The sequence below is a fragment of the Labeo rohita genome, chromosome 16 (genome assembly GCF_022985175.1).
Source record: "Labeo rohita strain BAU-BD-2019 chromosome 16, IGBB_LRoh.1.0, whole genome shotgun sequence".
NCBI lineage: Eukaryota > Metazoa > Chordata > Actinopteri > Cypriniformes > Cyprinidae > Labeo > Labeo rohita.
In genome coordinates this window covers 33,225,824-33,246,080 of record NC_066884.1, presented here as the reverse complement: position 1 = coordinate 33,246,080, position 20,257 = coordinate 33,225,824, and the positions used below count along the sequence as shown (strand labels likewise).

General features: G+C 36.8%; 1 protein-coding gene across 1 annotated transcript; it reads right to left on the bottom strand.

Annotated features, from left to right (window-relative positions):
- Nucleotides 1-1,284: 1,284 nt before the first annotated feature.
- bmper (BMP binding endothelial regulator) lies at nt 1,285-18,290 on the bottom strand. The gene is made up of 14 exons (XM_051130372.1): nt 17,639-18,290; nt 16,946-17,031; nt 15,485-15,584; nt 14,766-14,848; nt 14,321-14,411; nt 14,004-14,086; nt 12,509-12,608; nt 10,700-10,944; nt 10,497-10,601; nt 9,072-9,117; nt 8,029-8,355; nt 3,948-4,284; nt 2,127-2,257; nt 1,285-1,965 (listed from the first exon to the last, which is right to left on the bottom strand). The coding sequence occupies exons 1-14, from the start codon at nt 17,727-17,729 to the stop codon at nt 1,784-1,786; spliced, it is 2,007 nt and encodes a 668-aa protein (XP_050986329.1). The 5' UTR covers nt 17,730-18,290; the 3' UTR covers nt 1,285-1,783.
- Between the last annotated feature and the right edge of the window lie 1,967 nt (nt 18,291-20,257).

Sequence of the window (20,257 nt, the reverse complement as noted above, 5' to 3'; positions counted from 1 at the left end):
TTAGTTGGGGACACTTTATCTTCACTTTATCTTCACACAATATTGTATTTTATTTTGTTGTATTTGATTAACTACCTTTACCTGAAAATTGAGTGTTTACTGTTGCCTTTTGCATTGTTGATGTACTATTTCCTATTTAATACTGTACAGCCGCCTTGTCACAATTCTGTATTGTTAAAGGCAGTATATAAATAAAGGTGATTTGATTTGATTTTGATTTAAAACCCAGTTACTGCCAAACTGTAGGTACATGAGTTTGATAACATCAATAGCTATTTACGGCCATTTTCTTTATAGATTTTTCTTATTGGCCACTTTCCACCTTATATTTTTCCATTTTGGAAACTTTCTGATCCCAAGACCCAACTAGCATCTACGAGCAGAAGAAAGTCATAAAGGTTTGGAATGACATGAAGGGTAAGTAAATGACTATTATTGTTTTTTGGGTTTTTTTTTTTTTTGGTTTTAGTTGGATGTTTACTCTTGAGAATTTATTCCACATTTCTGCATCCCTAGTCACCCTACATAGGACAATGTTTTAAGAATCGATGGATGGACTCGTTCCACAATTTTTTTTAAGGAATTTTACTTGATTTTATTTATGTAAAAATGTTAAATAAAGTAAATAATTTGCAGTTGGTTTTGTTCATATTTACCAAGGGTGCCAATATAATTGGAAAAAGGCAAATGAGTATTTATAACCAAAACTATACAGACATTTTTAACATAAAATCTTTGTAGAAAAAAAGTTAATGAGTCAACTACTCCATTATGTCACTTATTGTCTCAGATGTCTTTTGTGTGTTGTGGAAAGAATGTTGTTTTCTTTTAGGGCTGTGCCTGTGTGTGTTTAGTCACATTTAATGTAGCTCAAACAATAACTCTTGTATGATCACGACTTAACTACAGCACTTGAACACTCAACACACATAACACTCAGGTTCGTATTGTAAATGTTTTATCAATTTACAGCCTACAAGACCATTTTTATGTAACCTGCCAAATTCTTAACACATTTTATGTAATATGATGATTTTTTGGGCTCGTCTGGCATAGGTGCAAAGTCATTCTACCAGTCCTGAATCAACACGAGACGTCTCCAAACCTGAGTCGTGTGCACAAATGTCACACTGCACTTCCTGATGACAAAATTTTAAACATGTTCATCTTTGAAAGTATATAAGCTTTATACTGGTAATATAGTATCTATATAGTATCTTAATGGGTCAAGTGAAATGTACAATTAGATTAACACATACACACATCAGTGTATGAACACTTGGCTGGACAAATACAGTACACTTCTCTTTAATGCTATAACAGTCACATTTGAGTCCCCGACTTACAAAATAAACAACAAATACATAAATAGTTTCCCTTTCAGATAAGCAATTGCGTATTAAATACTGGCTGACCCAATAAATGGATAATACTATAGTTTATGTATGCCGTATACCCCACACTTAACTCAGATTGTCCAGTTCAGTCCTTTTAGTTTGAGGCATCAGGAATTTAGTAACAGAGGTCAGTAAGGCACTTAGGATTTGGTTTTCACCATCTATGACAAATCCACATAGACCGAGCACAGAGATCCTGAGTCCTCACAGAGAAGCCAAAGGAAACGTCTGGTGAGTCTCACTGCTGAGGGAAGCAGGGCAAAGGCACAATGTGTCTCTCTCAGTATCTGAGTATCGTACAGTCCTGTTTGCAATGCCCAGTTCTCTTAGCCCTTGTGTATTTGGATCTCTTTCAGCCCTCTGCTTTAATAGTAGAGTCCTGTGGGTCATCGCCCGGGGCAGGTTGTAGGTTTAATGCAGTGGCCCTCAAAGAGGACCAGGCTGGCTGGACAGTGGCAGCCAGCGACACAGGGCCTTTGACAGGGTCCGATCTCATTCCAGTTATTGCAGGTTTTAGTGCAGCCAGGTCCACATGTGTCATAAACTGCGCCATGTTTGCAGTGTGTGCCTACAGCAAAAAAGTCAAATGAACGCCAGTCAAATATGAAGAAAAGACAGCTTTTCCACAAATGTAAATAAGAAAGCTTCTTAAAAAGAAATCCTATAACATTTAAAATGTAACTGACAGAAAACAATGAATGAGGGTTTGAGTTGCTGCTGTCGACTTACTCATGCAGGTGAGTTCCGGTTTCCAGTGCACACGGATGCCCTCTCTCTCACACGCTCGACTATACGCTATAAACGACTCACAGTAACAGTTCTTATGCACTGGACACTCACACATGTCTGTTACACATGACCTACGAGAGGAAGACATGGGGAGAGACAGAGATAGTATTAGTGTCAGTGTTGTATGTTGAGGTGTGCATCATTAGCACTGAATAACTGGCACCAGTTTAATGTTTCTCTGCTCTACAAACATTTAGTTTAGGATTTTAGCATTAAATATTTAAAATTAAAATGCAAAGACCTAAAGCTTGCTTTAGTAGTTCAGTAAAATGGCACATGCACATACCATGATTGCTTACTAAGTTTGATGCTCTGATCTTCAGAAATTCAAATGCTGCAAATGTATTTTACTTGCAGTTGAGGTCAAAAGTTTACATACACCTTCTGCAAAATGTTAATTTTACAAAAATAAGAGGGATCATTCAAAATGGATGTTATTTTTTATTTAGTACTGACCTGAATAAGATATTATTATTATTATTATTATTATTATTATTATCAGGGAAAGTAACTATTGAGTTATTTTAAAATGTTCAAGTATGTCACAACTTAGATGCCCCCAATATTAAATATGTGAAGTGAATAAAACATTGTACACTAATCTACACTATATTAATGTTGCTGTGGGACAATGTGAGAGACACCTTCCAGGGGCTAAATATCACATCATATCATTTGAAACTGCAACGTCTACGTTTATTGGTACATAAACATAATAACAAAATAAAATGCTTTTGTAAAGAAAATAAACAGGGTGCTCTCTGCCGTCTCAGTCTCTGTCACTTCTCTTCACAGACACGTAAATAAAACAACCTGAATCTCAGCGAATACCTGCCTCATAGACATGAGAAATATGTGTATAGAAAGCTTGCAAAATGTCTACTTTTAAATGTCACGTCAAAAAGAAGTATTCTTTAGTAATCCGTTTGATACCAACGCAAACTCCAGTTTTTCCTGTCTAAATGTATTATTAATGTAATCACGCCCATGAGCAGCTCCACTTTTCAAATTTTAAACATTCGAGTGAGACGTGCGGACATGTAGGTAAATACCCACGTCACTTCTGTAAACAAATGTGAATGTTCATCAAGTTCATCTCGGCTACTTTTCCTTTCTGGAAGAAGGAAGGAATAAGCTGAGAGGAATAAGCCAGAATTTACCTCCGAAGAAGAAAACGATGCGATGCACAGCTTTGCAGGTCCTATGGCTGAGAGAGAGCATACTCGTATGAAAATCGCTTCAGTGAGCTCAATTATAGTAATGCCGCATTTTATTGCCAGTAACGGTAATGGCGTTATAACGAGGGAAACCGAGTCAAAAATTTGTTTGATTACTCTTTTAGAATTTGAAGATCAGGGTATTTAGGGTATTTAGGCAAAATAAGAAAAATGTACACATCTTCATTCTGTTCAAAAGTTTGCACGCCCTGGCTCTTGATGCATTGTTTTTCCTTCTAAAGAATCAGTGCATTTGAACTTTCTGTAATAGTTCGCAGTTTTTCTTCATACTGTTGCCGCGGGTTGTTTTTCATGTCCGTGGGTTGAAGTGACCCCAATAACGTAGTATTTAGCTCCTGGAATGCTAATTTCACCAGAGGAACCCAGCCAAAAAACATGTATTTTTTTGAATGTCTGTTATGATAGGTAGTAAATAAAAAAATAACATGCATTTTGTATGTTCCCTCTTATTTTGGTAAAATAATGAGCTTTTGACCCTAACTGTATTTATTTAATAATAATGATTGCATAATAGGAAACTCACTTGTAGAAAGAGGTAAAGTCTACAGCAGAATGGCACTTCTGAAACTCCCAGGACTTAAGTTTTTGGCATGTTCTATGTGCACGCAGCTTTACTTTGACTGTGCCGGGACAGAGGAAGGACGTGGGCCTGCGGTTCTGTGCCTGACACACCTCATTGTCCTCCACACGCCAAGACTCAGCAAATTCATCCACGTCAAACTTAATATGGCCGTCTCCTCCTAAAGAGTCATCCCGCCTTTGACCGTTGTAGTTTCCACACAGCCCACAGAGCTGCCCCTTTAGATGGGGTGCTGCGACCACCTCCACCAGACTGTCCCCGTCCCATGTGATCTCCAGTCCTGATGACACAGCCGAGATGAAGATTAGGGAAAGGAAACACATTGCATTAGACTATGTTTGAGAAGATGAGATATCCAGTGGTCTGACCAGTCTAAATCTATTTTAAACAGCATTTGAATAAAATCATTTAGCAAACAAATTATTTAAAAGATAAGAGTATTTTGTTCCCTTTAAAAACCCACTTGTTACAATAAAGGCATTTTTTAAATAAAGTATACATTTTCTTTTAACCAGAATCAAGGCCTTTTTCATTTTCTTAAACAGTCAAATAAACTTTAACCTACAATTTGGATCCTGAAAAATCTCGACATGTTCTGCACAGCCTATTAGAAAATGTGCTTAAAAAGACAATATTGAGTAAAATTGACTTAACTACACTTACACTATGGGGTAAGAACAAAATTTAAATGGATAATGACATCTTCCTTGCAAAATCAATACTGTTATTGAACTGTAATGAATCAACACTGAACAGACTTAAGCTGAATATTGACACTACTGTTTTTTGTAGGGCTGCTTATAGCTGAATTTATCTCTTTTTAGGATTTTTGAACCTTGCAACATTGACAGTTATTGAACTGAACTAAAATAATGCTGAATAATGGCTCTTATTATCTTCTTTGGACGTGCTTTACAGCTAAAAACAAATGAGAAGCTGCTTTGAAACACTGCATTGTATAAAACGCTATATAAATAAATGTGACTTGACTTGAGCTAAACCAGCATGCTGAATTGGAAGCTAGTTTGGAAGTTTGTCATTTGTATTGAATAATCAAATAACAGGCCAGTCATGCTCTTTTGAAAAAGAAAGGTGTGGCAAACTTAGGGCAAACTGTACCCCTCCTATTCAATCTGTGCAAGGTTGAAATGATTGACGAGCTGCTATCACAAAGGTTGCTTACAGATAAATGTCATACACACATTGGAGAGTTAATCAAGTCAAATCTGTTGCCAGGCCAAAGGTCAACTATGTGCAAGGCACTAGGTTGGTTCATTCTCACACCGCAAAAATCATTTACTTACTCAGAATTTTTCACAGTAGTTTCCTTCAGCTAATACGCCACATCCACAGTGCACGTTATAGCAGCCTCCCATTCGCTGACTTGATATTAATCAGTTTTGAATGCCACACATCCTTTGATGAATATAAAGCTTAAAGGAACCGCATTTATTTGAAATGGAAATCTTTTGTAACATTTTAAATGTTTTTCCTGACACTTTTGATTAATTTAATGTGTCCTTCCTGACTAAAAGTATTTCTTTCTTTCTTTCTTTATTTAAATCTTACTTACCCTAAACTTTTGAATGGTAGTATATCACAGTTTCCACAAAAATATTAAGCAGCAAAAACAGTTTTCAACATTGATAATAATAAGAAGTGTTTCTCGAGCACCAAATCAGCAAGTTAGAATAATTTCTGAAGGATCATGTGACACTGAAGACATCAGCGTAATGTCTGCTGAAAATTTTGTTTCCATCACAGGAATAAATTAGATTTCAAGAAAAAAAAGTAGTAATATTTAACAATAAAACTGTTTTTAAGCATTTTTTGACTGAACTAATGCAAAAAATTCCAAAATTACCAAAATTATAAACGCAACACTTTTGTTTTTGCCCCCATTTTTCATGAGCTAAACTCAAAGATCTAAGACTTTTTCTATGTACACAAAAGGCCTATTTCTCTCAAATATTGTTCACAAATCTGTCTAAATCTGTGTTAGTGAGCACTTCTCCTTTGCCGAGATAATCCATCCACCTCACAGGTGTGGCATATCAAGATGCTGATTAGACAGCATGATTATTGCACAGGTGTGCCTTAGGCTGGCCACAATAAAAGGCCACTCTAAAATGTGCAGTTTTACTGTATTGGGGGGTCCGAAAACCAGTCAGTATCTGGTGTGACCACCATTTGCCTCACGCAGTGCAACACACTTCGCATAGAGTTGATCAGGTTGTTGATTGTGGCCTGTGGAATGTTGGTCCACTCCTCTTCAATGGCTGTGCGAAGTTGCTGGATATTTGCAGGAACTGGAACACGCTGTCGTATACGCCGATCCAGAGAATCCCAAACATGCTCAATGGGTGACATGTCTGGTGAGTATGCTGGCCATGCAAGAACTGGGATGTTTTCAGCTTCCAGGAATTGTGTACAGATCCTTGCAACATGGGGCCGTGCATTATCATGCTGCAACATGAGGTGATGGTCGTGGATGGATCTCGTCAGGGTATCTCTGTGCATTCAAAATACCATCAATAAAATGCACCTGTGTTTGTGTCCATAACATACACCTGCCCATACCATAACCCCACCGCCACCATGGGCCACTCGATCCACAACGTTGACATCAGCAAACCGCTCACCCACACGACACCATACACGCTGTCTACCATCTGCCCTGTACAGTGAAAACCGGGATTCATCCGTGAAGAGAATACCTCTCCAAAGTGCCAGATGCCATCGAATGTGAGTATTTGCCCACTCAAACCGGTTACGATGACCAACTGCAGTCAGGTGACCCTGATGAGGATGACGAGCATGCAGATGAGCTTCCCTGAGACGGTTTCTGACAATTTGTGCAGAAATTCTTTGGTTATGCAAACCGATTGTTGCAGCAGCTGTCCAGGTGGCTGATCTTGGAGGTGAAGATGCTGGATGTGGAGGTCCTGGGCTGGTGTGGTTACACGTGGTCTGCGGTTGTGAGGGCGGATGGATGTACTGCCAAATTCTCTGAAACGCCTTTTAAGACAGCTTATGGTAGAGAAATGAACATTCAATTCACGGGCAACAGCTTTGTTAAAAATTCCTGCAGTCAGCATGCCATTGCACCCTCCTTCAAAACTTGCGCCATCTGTGGAATTGTGCTGTGTGATAAAACTGCACATTTTAGAGTGGCCTTTTATTGTGGCCAGCCTAAGGCACACCTGTGGAATAATCATGCTGTCTAATCAGCATCTTGATATGCCACACCTGTGAGGTGGATGGATTATCTTAGCAAAGGAGAAGTGCTCACTAACACAGATTTAGACAGATTTGTCAACAATATTTGAGAGAAATAGGCCTTTTGTGTACATAGAAAAAGTCTTAGATCTTTGAGTTCAGCTCATGTTTATAATTTTGGTCAGTGTATATACCTGTATTGTAAAAATCTACCTGTATCAGATCCAGGCAGGACAATAGCTTTTCAAATGTGACTCTGGACCACAAAACAAGTCATAAGTAGCACTGGTAAATTTGTAGCAATAGCCAAAAATACATTGTATACGTCAAAATTATTTTTTATGCCAAAAATCATTAGGATGTTTAAAAAGCTTAATTTTGATTAGTAATATGCATTGCTAGGAACTTCATTTGGACAACTTTCAAGGCGATTTTCTCAATATTTAGATTTTTTTGCACCCTCAGATTTTTAGACTTTCAAATAGTTGTATCTCAGCCAAATATCAAACCAAACCATAATCTTATTTATTCAGCTTTTAGATGATGTATAAATCTCAATTTCAAAAAACTGACCCTTATGACTGGTTTTGTGGTCCAGGGTCACAAATACTCAGAAAATAACTGGTCAGTACCAGTACCAGCAACTAAATACTTAAATGGAACTTTTGAACATATACACAGGTCATAAATTCACTGAGATGGAAGTCACTGGAGATGTTAATACCCATTGCAGGGACGCGGCCACAATCGACAAAATGTAAATGAACCTATGATAGAAAATCCCATAGCAGGATGCTGGCCTTACCTGCAATAGTGGTGAGTTTGAGCAGGTATCCGTCCAGGTCAATGTGGACTCCTGTGCTATGATAGGGAAGAGCGATCCGTGTGCCGTTCTGACGGACGGTCAGGTGTTGGTGGAGGCTGATGCTCAGGCCTGATGTGTGCAGCTCCACTGATTTGGTCCATGAGAAAGATCGTGTGCGACGGGCATCGTTCTTCACCAGCACTGTGAAACTGGCCGCTGGGGAGCAGTCCTTAGTGAGCACGTATTTACACGTGCCCTGGAAGTTAAAGGTGCGGCCGTCAAAAGTGTTATAGTGAGGGTCTCCAAATACGGTACACACACCTGGCTCTGGAGTTATGAAGAGAGAGATGGAGAGGATATTGGTGGTCAAATAGTGACTTTGTAAGTCAAATAAAGAATGCATATGTGACCCTGGACCACAAAACCAGTCTTAAGTAGCACAGGTACATCTGTAGCAATAGCTAAAAAGACACTGGGTCAAAATTATACATTTTTTTTTTATGCCAAAAATCATTAGGATATTAAGTAAAGATCATGTTCCATGGAGATATTTTGTAAATGTCTTACCATAAGTATATCAAAACATAATTTTTGATTAGCAATATGCACTCCGAAGAACTTCATTTGGACAACTTTTGAAGGCAATTTTCTCAGTATTTTCTCAATATTTCTTCAGTATAATTTTCTTTTGCACCCTCAGTTTCCAGATATTCAAATAGTTGTATCTCTGCCAAATATTGCCCTGTCTTAACAAACCATACATCAATGGAAAGCTTATTTATTCAGCCTTTTAGATGATGTATAAATCTCAATTTCAAAAAATGTACCCTTATGATTGGTTTTGTGGTCCAGGGTCAAATATCTGTATGCAAACTGATGGCAAACATAGAACTTATAATATACAATTGAAAGTTACATTATTGACTGTGTGAAGATTTGACTGCAGTAGAAATTGATGTAACAAAAAAACTATGAAAAAAGTGTAACTCTTCTTCTTCAGTTACAATTCACAGCAGGAACAACATGTAAGGAAGTCAACTTACTATCAGTGCAAACAGGACAGCATCCAGTTCGATTAAGTATCTTGTTCTGAAAAATGAAAGAAAAGCATTGTATAGAGATAGACGTACATAGCGAGACACAGAAAGTCAAACAGGTTTGTTAGGCAGTGCTAAGTATAACTAGATACAAAATATTTAGGCATTTTGTCCATCACAGAGATTTTAGCCAGATTTAATTTTAGCCAGGCCCAGCTGAGGAGTTTAAGAGTGCTTTAAAGCCACAGCTTTTAGCTGCTTATTATTAATTATATTAATATTGTTTTAGACCAGAGATGTCATTTGGTACAGACCAGCATGTACATAGTTGTTCAGTTTTTGTACGTATAAAATGTGACCTTGGACCACAAAACCAGTCTTAAGTAGCACATGTATATTTGTAGCAATAGCCAAAAATACACTTAGATGGGTCAAAATTATTGATTTTTCTTTTATGCCAAAAATCATTAGGATATTAAGTAAATATCATGTTCCATGAAGATATTTTGTAAAGTTCCTGCTGTAAATGTATCAAAACTTCATTTTGAGTAGTAATATGCATTGCTAAGAAATTAATCTGGGCAAATTTAAAGGTGATTTTTTTTTTTATATTTTTGCACCTTCACATTCCAGATTTTCACATAGTTGTATGTCGGCCAAATATTGCCCTATCCTAACAAACCACACATCAATGGAAAGCTTATTCAGCTTTTAGATAATAAAAAATGTAAAAAAAACCTTATGACTGGTTTTGTGGTCCATGGTCACAAATGTGATGGCTGTTCACTATGGTATTTGTTCTGTCCCTCCTCTACTGTGATTGGAAAGCTAGATAAAATGTGACAGATCCAAGTGCTGCAATTTAAAGTTGAGATTTTTTCAACTTCAGGGGACCAGAACAAAACAACCAGCAAACATAGACAACAGCAGACCAGGAACAACTGAATTTGAGGCCTACAAATATACAGGGAAACACTAGGGACTAAACAAGACAAAGGAAACATGAACTAACAGAGGAAACTGGGCAAAACTATCTCCAACACAGATGTGATGTCACAATACCAATGTAAGCTCCACTTGAAATAATTTATCAGAGCACAATACTCTCATATTAGGTACACCCATACAGGCGTAAACAGACACACCTGCACATGTAGCACACGCACACAAACGGTTTTCCAAGCCATTTTGATTGAAAAAACCAACTTGACGTTATGTTGCTAAATGTGAGGTAAATGTTCTCTTCAGCTAGTCAAGACTTTCAAACTGCCAGACTATTTTCTGAAACTTCACATTCACCTTTTGACAGTGGATCACCACCAAAGTGTGTATAAAATACATTATGACTCAAACGTATGACTATAAAGTACAAACGACTTTAGATAAACCTGCGGTTAGGTGTCTTTATGAGCTTTGTAAAACAAAACCTACCGAGGGACAGCTGGTAATAGGAACACAAATCTTTGGCTGACATTCAATATTCCCCTTAACACAGGTACACAGAGAGCAGTTAGCAGATGACCATCTGTCACCATCCTAAATCAGGAAAAGACAGAGATAAACACACTCATTCTACTTTGATACACAGACATACATTTTTCAACTAGTTGTGCACGTGTTTGTTTGTCCCTTACCCTATAGATTTTGCTCTTCACCCTGCAGTATTTCACATCTTCCATCTTCAGATGAGACTGGCACTCTTCACAGCACGCACTGCCATGACAGCTGCCAGGCGCTGAGCATCTCTTCCTGCACACCACCGTGGAGTCCACACATGTGCAGGTGGTGCAGTTGTCATAGCTAATGGACGTGCCGTTCTCATAGACCTCACTGCGGAACAGACAGCTCCCAGGCGACAAGTCAAACACCCTCCTCTGACCTAGAAAAGACAAACAAGACCCTGTTACATTTTTCATGAAAGCATACTAGATACAATTGCAATCAAAAGTATTTAGCCCCCTCAATTTTTCTTTTATGCCAATAATCATTAAGATATAAAGTAAAGACCATGTTCCACGAAGATATTTTTGTAAATTTTGATTAGTAATATGCATCGCTAAGAACTTCATTTGGACAACTTTAAGAGTGATTTTCTCGATATTTTGATTTTTTGCACACTCGGATTCCAGTTTTTTTCTATCCTAACAAACCATACATCAATGGCATTCAGCTTTCAGATTTTGTATAAATCTCAGTTTCCAAAAATTTACCCTTATGAGAGGTTTTGTGGTCCAGGGTCACATATTTGTATGGTAGGGTACAAAATCTTAACAAAACTTAATTAGCCTAAACCGTTAGAGATACATAAATTTAGCCCATGCAAGTGCTAAAGTTAAGTAGCAAATGTGGCCAAGTCAAAAAAGCTCTCACCAAAGCTATAGAGAAGAAATCTTTGGCTACAAGAGGACACTAAAAGTTCCTAGAGACACAGCGGGCAGCATTACCCATATGTTTAAAATGTGTTTTACCACAAAACTTTTGAGGTCAATGAAGAAAAAAAACAACATCATAAAGGGAAATAAAACATTTGATCAGAGCAACTAAGAAAACCCCTCAATTTACTGCCAAAGGCTTGCAAGATGACCTGGTGAAAGGAGGAAAAAACATTTCAATGCAGAGCATAAGAAGAAGACTAGACAAGCATGACCTTCATGTTGGGATGCCACTCTTGAATAAGAAGAAAATAAAAGGCTGACTTGAATATGCTCAAATTAATTTGGAGAGACTTGTGAGGTTCTAGAAGAATGTTTTATGGAGTGCTGTGACCAAAGTGGAAGTTATTGGATCCATGGAACTGCTGTGCATGTTTGGTGCATAAAAGGCAAGTCTTATGAGCAGAAGAACACTATCCCCACAGTCAAACATGGAGGTGGACATCATGGATTTTTTTTAAGTATGAGGCCATTTTGTGAAAAAATGTGATGCCTTCAGTGAATAGACTGAACCTTGATGACCACTGGACTTTCACAGGACGATCAAAGTATGCATCTAAATCTACTGAACCTTGGTTAGGGCATCAATTGTAGAAAGCTCTTCAGCGGCCTGTTCAGTCTTCAGATTTAAACCTCTTTATAAATATTATGTGCAATTTGAAGAAAGCAATGGCAACATGGAAACCAATGATTATCAGTGATCTGGAAGCTTTTTCAAAGAATGGGTCGAGATTCCAGCAGAGACATGTCAGAAGCTTGTAAGCACTTAGAGACTATGTTTAGTGGAGGCTATAAAGAACCAAAGATTCTCTTGACTAAATTTCTGAACTTTTATATAGTAATTGAATGCTTTACCACATGTGCACAATAATATAATATAGTCAGTGTGTATGATGTTTGTCATTCTGTAAGTCTCAAGTCCGTACGAGAGTAAGAGTTTCTAAGTGTCTTGATGTTAGGGTTAGTTTTTTTTTTTTTTTATCCCAAAACACTGAGAAGAAAATAACTTACCACGACATCTAGGACAGCACTGGCCAGGTGGAGTGTGGGTGAGATGAGATGGGCAGGACAAAACAGGACACACCATTTTATGACACATGCTTTGCCCTCCCTGAAAAACACACACGATTATATAAAGCATATCAAAACATATATATTTGTGTTATTTCACTAAACTATAGGTGCTACTGTGAGACACTGATATAGAAGAAGAAAACAAAATATATTTGAAATGAAATTTCATGTATTAGGGTATTTTGGGGCTAAAGGCACATTTGATTTTATTCTCCTCTAATCTAATAAAAGTTGATTCTGCCCTAGTTTGATCAAATATTTAATGTTTTTTTTTGTTTTGTTTTGTTTTGTTTTTTCATAGTATTCTATAAAACTATTAGTGCTGGGCAATGATTAATCGCGATTAATCGCATTCAAAATAAAAGTTTTTGTACATAATATTTATGTGTGTGCACTGTGTATATTTATTATGTATATATAAATACACACGTTCATGTATATTTAAGAAAGTTATGTTACGTTTATATATTAAATATATTTATATATAATATAAATTATATGAATATATAAATATATACATGTAAATACATACAAATATTTTCAAAATGTATACTGTATGTGTGTTTATATATATAATATATATATTATTAATAAATAATATATATAATATAATAAATAATAAATATACACAGTACACACAAATATATTATGTACAGAAAACATTTATTTTGGATCTGATTAACTGCATTTATGATTTTCAGTTTCGCTCAAGATAATTTAATCAACATTTTTTTTCAGTAATTAAAGAATATGTGAAAGTATGGTATTTGGGTAAACATGATTTACTAAGTCTAGAGATAATCACCATATTTATATAGTAATGTTATATAAATAAAGGTGACTTGACTTGACTTAAATCTATGCTATCAATAAGATGTTGCATTTAATGGGTTCTCCTTTAAAGCTTTCAGAATCTTTACTTTTTTAAATAATTGTTTTCAGTTTTTTAAAAATGAACATTTTAATGACAATAATTAAACAAAATAAAATGACATGAAAATAGTGTTAACTTTGCTGAGGTGATTGTTTTGAGCAAGTATTAACTAATATATTATGCCAAACGTTACTTCGAATTTGTATCAATGCTTCTTGGGTAAAAGGCCCCCTTCACCATCTCATACATTTGAAACATTTTTAAAGAAAACAAACCACTTTTATGATTTATTTTCCCACATAATGTGTCGCTCCATCAGTGTTGTCAAAACATGTTTTTTTCCAGTCATACACTATGGGAGCAGTGAACAGCACGTTTTCCTTAAGGTGTGGCTTTATCCCTGTTGTACCCTATTATTATTGTCACTATTATTATTTTGAATGTTCAAATACTAAATATTTACCATCTCAGATGGGGTGCTACTGTTTGGTTATAGTAAAGAGCCCCTAAGCTTTTTGTTGTGTTTTGTAACACTAGCTGTTTAGCAGATAAACTCACAGTGCAGATGCATTTAATACAGGGATTCGCTTCGGGATGAAATTCTTCGTCTTCTTTATATAAATTCCCCTCGAAAATGCACCCTGTGAACATCCAAAATATGAACAAGCGCTAGGATGAGAATCTGGCTGATTGGCAGAGATATTCACATACACACAGACAAACAACTAAGTTGTGCCGTCAGTTTAATGAAGTGAAGTTATTAAGTTATATGTTGTGCACGTCAGTATTCTGTTTACAAAAATGTCCCTTTTATGGTAAAAATGCACTGCATAAGAACATAACAGACACACACATACATAATAGCACTGACTGACCTGGGCAAGTTGGGCAGCATTTCTTTGGATGGATTTTGGGATTCTTACAGTGAATGACACACCTCATTTCTGCTTCAGTGATGACACCTTCCTGTCCAAAGAAAAAAATGTATGAACTTTACCATCCCCTTCAGTGTTTACCTTATATAGATTTATATTGGTAGGTTGTTTCTTGTTATGGAGACATAAATATGAAAATGCACATATTGTGTGTGAGGTGAGGTAGGAGGTACTCGAGTACTCATTTTCATCTACACTGTTATTACTACGTGATTTTTCTCATTTGGCAAACATTTCATTTAAACCAGTAGTTGGTTAAAGCATTCATTCATCAAGTCCTGTTTTTCTTATTCAGTTTATTCTACATGTACTTAAACTGCTAACTTCAACAGATTAAATCCAGTCAGCCATTCCCAAGATGCAGCCAGTGTTTAATGTTTCCCACCTGACAGCTGTATGTGACACAGGGTTTCACAGGACTGATCCAGTGATGGGAACTGTTGTAGGATGTCCCTTTTAGCTGACAACCTGCCAAGACAGAGGAAATGCTCAGATCAAATGATTTCAAACCATGTGCACTGGAAAAAATTTGATGTAGGATTTACTTTTTCCAGACAGAAATTGCTGTAAAGTAATTACAAAGAAACAGAAAGGAACATACTCAATTAAACACAAAATTATAAAGTAGAAAGACAGCAGTATAATAGTATTTTCTTGTAAAATGTACTTCAATAATCTGTTTTATTTACAACTTCAACAACAAAAAACATTTTCTGCAATGTAACCAGAAAATATTAGCCACCATTGGTAAAACAACTATTTGTGCATTTTAATTGGCTCTTTTATTAAAACTAGACTGAATTTCATCTGCAGATTATCGACTGATTTATAGCTGATTATACATTTATTATATTGATTATAGTTTATTATCAGAGGAACCTCAGATGTTCTAAGGAAACCCATTTGGCCAACAGCCAAGGAAAATCAAGACCTCAACTATAAAGAGTCATGGCGCATCTCAACCATAAGGTGGCAGTGATGTTAAACAGCAATACATACCAACTATACATTATGCCTAAGGAACTAAAGACCTTTGTTAGCCCAGATATAATAAATAAGAATCAAATAACATTAAGATCAGTTCTTCGGCTGGTTTGAACTGACCTTTGCATCTTTCACAGCAGGCTCCTGTCTGTTTGACCACCAGTGCACACTCCTCTGCCAGCGGTGAACACTTCTCCTGCTTACAGTCTACTTTTTGATTCTGTTGATAAAAACAATTGAAGTGCAATCCCTTATTATCATTCATTACTGGTTGTAATAATTTTACTTGTTGACAATGTGACAATGATAAAGCCATGAAATGTAATACGGGATGTGATCTGCTTTCTTGATAGATCAGCTTAATTCAATCACGTTCGGTTCATGACATCCCCATCAACAGCAGACAAATGCATGTACATAAAGAGTAGCATCATCTTTCAGAGATAAAACTTCCTGTATTGATCTCTATTCATCATCTCACATGCTGCAAAATCAATACGAGACATTCATCAACCCATCGTATCAGCTCTCACGCACTAACCTTGTGAAAGGCACATTGTTTGACTCTTGATGCTTAACATAATGTTCTCATATCATTCTCTTTATAATGCCTAGCAGACACATAACATAGAACCACGTTGATTTTTGTGATCAGGACAGGGATAGATGGATTACAGTAATTCCAACATGTGACCCTGGACCACAAAACCAGTCTTAAGTACCACGAGTATATTTGTAGCAATAGCCAAAAATACACCGTATGGGTCAAAATGATCAATTTTTCTTTTATGCCAAAAATCATTAGGATATTAAGATCATGTTCCATGAAGATATTTTGTAAATTTCCTACCATAAATATATCAAAACGTAATTTTTGATTAGTAATATGCATTGCTAAGAACTTCATTTGGACAACTTCAAATTTTCTCAGTAGCACCCTCAGATTCCAGATTTTCAACTAGTTGTATTTCGACCAAATATCATCCTATCCTAACAAACATTCAGCTTTCAGATGATGTAAAAAATTTACCCTTATGAATGGTTTTGTGGTCCAGGGTCACATTTTTTGCTTATGTTTTACCATCTAAATTCATTACACTGGACATGTATACATTTACAGTTCTCACTACAAAGTCAGCTCTGCAGATTTAACCACAGAGTGAATGACATACTGTAAATTCCGCTTTGAACAATATGTAAATTTTGAAGCAGTATTGAGTACAATTATTATTGTTGTATTACTGAAAACTGTATGTATACTCTTACATTATTTACCTGTGGTGACAAAACTTAAATTAAATTTAACTCTTATAAATATATATTTCATATAGGCTATCACTTGTTTAATACTTACTGAATATCTCTCTTAGACCTTCAATTCTATATAACCCTTGTGTTAAAAGTTGCTACCCTGAATGCTCACAAAATCTTGTTTGCCCAGCCACGGCTCCACACTGCTGCTTCACAACAGAAATTGACTCTTAAAAATGAGTCATGTGAAATCTGCAAACTGCACTATAAATATTTAACCATATTTCATACTGAATTCCGACCGAGTCCCGAGGATTTAAGTTTTCTCACCAGACAGACGCAGGAGATGCAGGGGTTGTCTGTGATGTTGGGGATGTGTAACACTTCTCCCTCGTTTTCACAGCTAGCCTCCGTACCTGAATAAAAAAAGCAAGAATAAATTAACATTTACATAAGATATTTCCTCTAAACATTTTACGCAAACATACAAACAGTAACTAAAGCCTGCAAATAAGCAAATCGCGTTAAGATGAGTGAATAAGGGGTGTCCAAACGGCTTTTGTTTGGGTTAAGTAGTTTACAAAATATACCGGAATGTAGGCCACGCTTCATTTTAAAGTGTTACTATGTATTTAAGTAATTACTATTTAAACAAACGAAATACACGCTGGCAATTATTTTATGTCTACATCGGCTACATATTATACTGATGAACAGTTGCATGACTAAGGCAACGGACAGTTTTACACCTTTTATTAATCATTTTCGAATCTGATTTTACTCAAAGCCAAATTCAAAGCAATGCAAAATTGCATTAAAGCGAGTTTTGACATTTTAATTCGTTCAGTTTTGAAATGAGAAAAATATCAAAACCAATTTACACGATCACGATGACAAACCAACACATATTCCTGAGATATTTTCCCGAGACATCTTAATTTGATATTAATCAAATGTTTTATGTCTTATCCAGAAATGTTTATATGATTTCATTTCTCATGGATGTTTATTTATGATTCTTACCAGTGATTAAAGGTGCAGTTAAATGTGGCGTTTGGAGAATTAAAAACCAGAATAACAGGTTGTAGGTTACTGGAGGAGACAAACACAGCATCCTAAATTCGCTCCAGACGTATGGGGGGAAAGAGAAAAAATGAATAAACAGAGTATCCAAAGCCTGTAGAAACGGTTTTCGTTAAGATCCAGAGAGAGGGGGACATTGGTGTCATGAGGGAGTCAATCCCAAAACCTTCGGCAAACGCGGGCGATGGACAATCAGCTCAACATTATAATGACAAAAACGGTCCAAAAAACACGTCGACGGCGAAGCAACTTTCCGAAGATCCAGGTTTGCAGGTCACAGACTCCACAAAGAGTTTAAAACAGAGATAAGATCCAAAGGTCTTCTGGAGACAAGCGCATGGAGAGATGACGCTGCCATGATCCAAACGTCTTTGGTCAGAGCGCTCTCGTTTGGTCTCCGGTTGTTCTCTGACAGACGCACGGATGCGCACTGCTGGTCATTTCTGGCGACGCCGATACTCCTCCAGCCCCAGAGCTGCAGTTAAACATTCCCGCGGCGTAGGTCCGTCCTCCAGTCCACGCAGATGTCTTCCCCTCTCTATTTAAACGCATGTGTGGGTTTATAATCCCGCAGATCTGCTGTATGCTGAGGTGTAGTGAGATCCGCCCCTATCTGTACCTCAACATATCAGCATTCAGCATGGGCACACTCGTCTAACTTTCTCACCAAACAAGAATGTCAGCCTATTGCGAGGCACCGAAGATGGATAGGAACATGCCTTTTGCATGTAATTCTCAATCTTAGAATAACAATGACCTCATTCATTGACCATTATCCAAAGTAGGTGCTAAGTGTCTTCAGATATCCAAAGTATCTACGTGCACATCTGCATTTCAAAGATCAAATTAATACCTAAAGACATGGAGCTCGAACAGACCTAGTCTACTTACATTTGAAGAATGAGATGTCCTAAGCTTAATTGCTTCTAAAGGTAGACGTGCTTCTGCACACCAAGACAGGGCTCTGGGAGAATCAAGTTAATATTCCTTTAATATTAGTCACTAGATAGCGCCAAAGAGCACTTTTACTGGAGATCTTGCAGCCTGGTGTCTAGTGTCTTGGAAATTCTAGTCACCTGGGTGACAATCCCTTTTGCCAAGCCCAAGCAATTACAGTTGCTTTGACAAATCTTCTTATTTAAATCCAATTATAATAATTATCTTTAATTGGTCTAATTATCAACAGGGACTGATAAACCATCAACATTCACTTGATAAGACAAAGATGATGCTAGCATATGGTGTGTGAAGCTTATGTTATTTTCAAGTTTGTAAAGATATAATGGAATGTTAAGACATTTGTTTTGCAGTGTGTAGATACGACTGTTCACCTGGCATGTCTTGGAGTATCTTTGCCATACATTATGAACGATTCAATATCATTACTCAATACCTTCTTGTGAAACGACTTCTCTCAAGTGATGTAAGACTTCTCCAATCATTTAGTCACATGAACTTTGTCCCACTCCTTCCAATAAACAAAGGATGAATAGAATCATCGAAAGTCGCCACCCAAATTTTTTTTTTTTTTTTTTTTTGATAATCGTTCCATAAAAAGATCTACTGCTACTTCCATTAAATCTTAACTCTTCAAAGGAATTATCTTGACATAGGTCTATCTTTATTGCAATGACAAAATCACCACTGTCTGTATTCAGAGTCAGTAGTAAATGAAAACAATTTAAATAAAGGCCTGTTCACACCAACATGAATGTTTGGTGCGATAAATATTTTAATTGGAATTAATGTCTGTTAATGCATCTGTTCAGACCAACAAGAATGCATATCATCAATATGATAGATTTTACTGAAAGGTGTTTCAACCATTTTTCCATTTTGCTGCAAATGAAACTGGTTAGACATAAGATTGGCACTTTTAGTCGTGCACAGAGACACTGCTGTTATGTAAAACCAGGGTATTTCTGCTTTTTTTCTAAGCGCCACCTACTGTCAGAGAGTAAATCAGCATTTTCATTCAGCCTTCTGCTGTTTGTTACGCATTGGTATGAATTAAAGGGTTACTCCACCCCAAAATGAAAATTTTGTCAATCACTTACCCCCATGACGTTCCAAACCCGTAGAAGCTTTGTTTGTCTTCGGAACACAATTTAGGATATCTTATATGAAAACCGGGAGGTTTGTGACTGTCCTATTGACTGCTAAGTAAATACCACTGTCAAGGCCCAGAAAAGTATGAAAGATGTCGTAAAAATAGTGCATCTGCCATCAGTGGTACAAGCATAATTTTACGAAGCTACAAGAATACTTTTTGTATGGGAAGAAAACAAAAACAATGACTCTATTCAACAATTCATCTCCTATGCATCACCATAGCGCCATTTTGGAGAGTATCCACTGGGCGCAAACTGTGCACACCGTTCTGTGTCAGTGTTTTCTTTCTGTACAAAAAGTATTCTTGTAGCTTCGTAAAATTATGCTTGAACCACTGATGGCAGACGGACAATTTTGACAACGTCTTTCATACTTTTCTGGGCCTTGACAGTGGTATTTACTTGGCATTCAATGGGACAGTCACAAACCTCCTGGTTTTCATCCAAA

Bases quoted from the DNA above. Each gene is read 5' to 3' on its own strand.
- bmper (XM_051130372.1), bottom strand. From the start codon at position 17,729: ATGCTGTGTTTGTCTCCTCCAGTAACCTACAACCTGTTATTCTGGTTT. The intron at 15,585-16,945 runs GTGAGAAAACTT...TTTTATCAACAG, and splicing joins GCATCTCCTGCGTCTGTCTG to AATCAAAAAGTAGACTGTAA. The intron at 1,966-2,126 runs GTAAGTCGACAG...TTTTTGCTGTAG, and splicing joins ACCGGAACTCACCTGCATGA to GCACACACTGCAAACATGGC.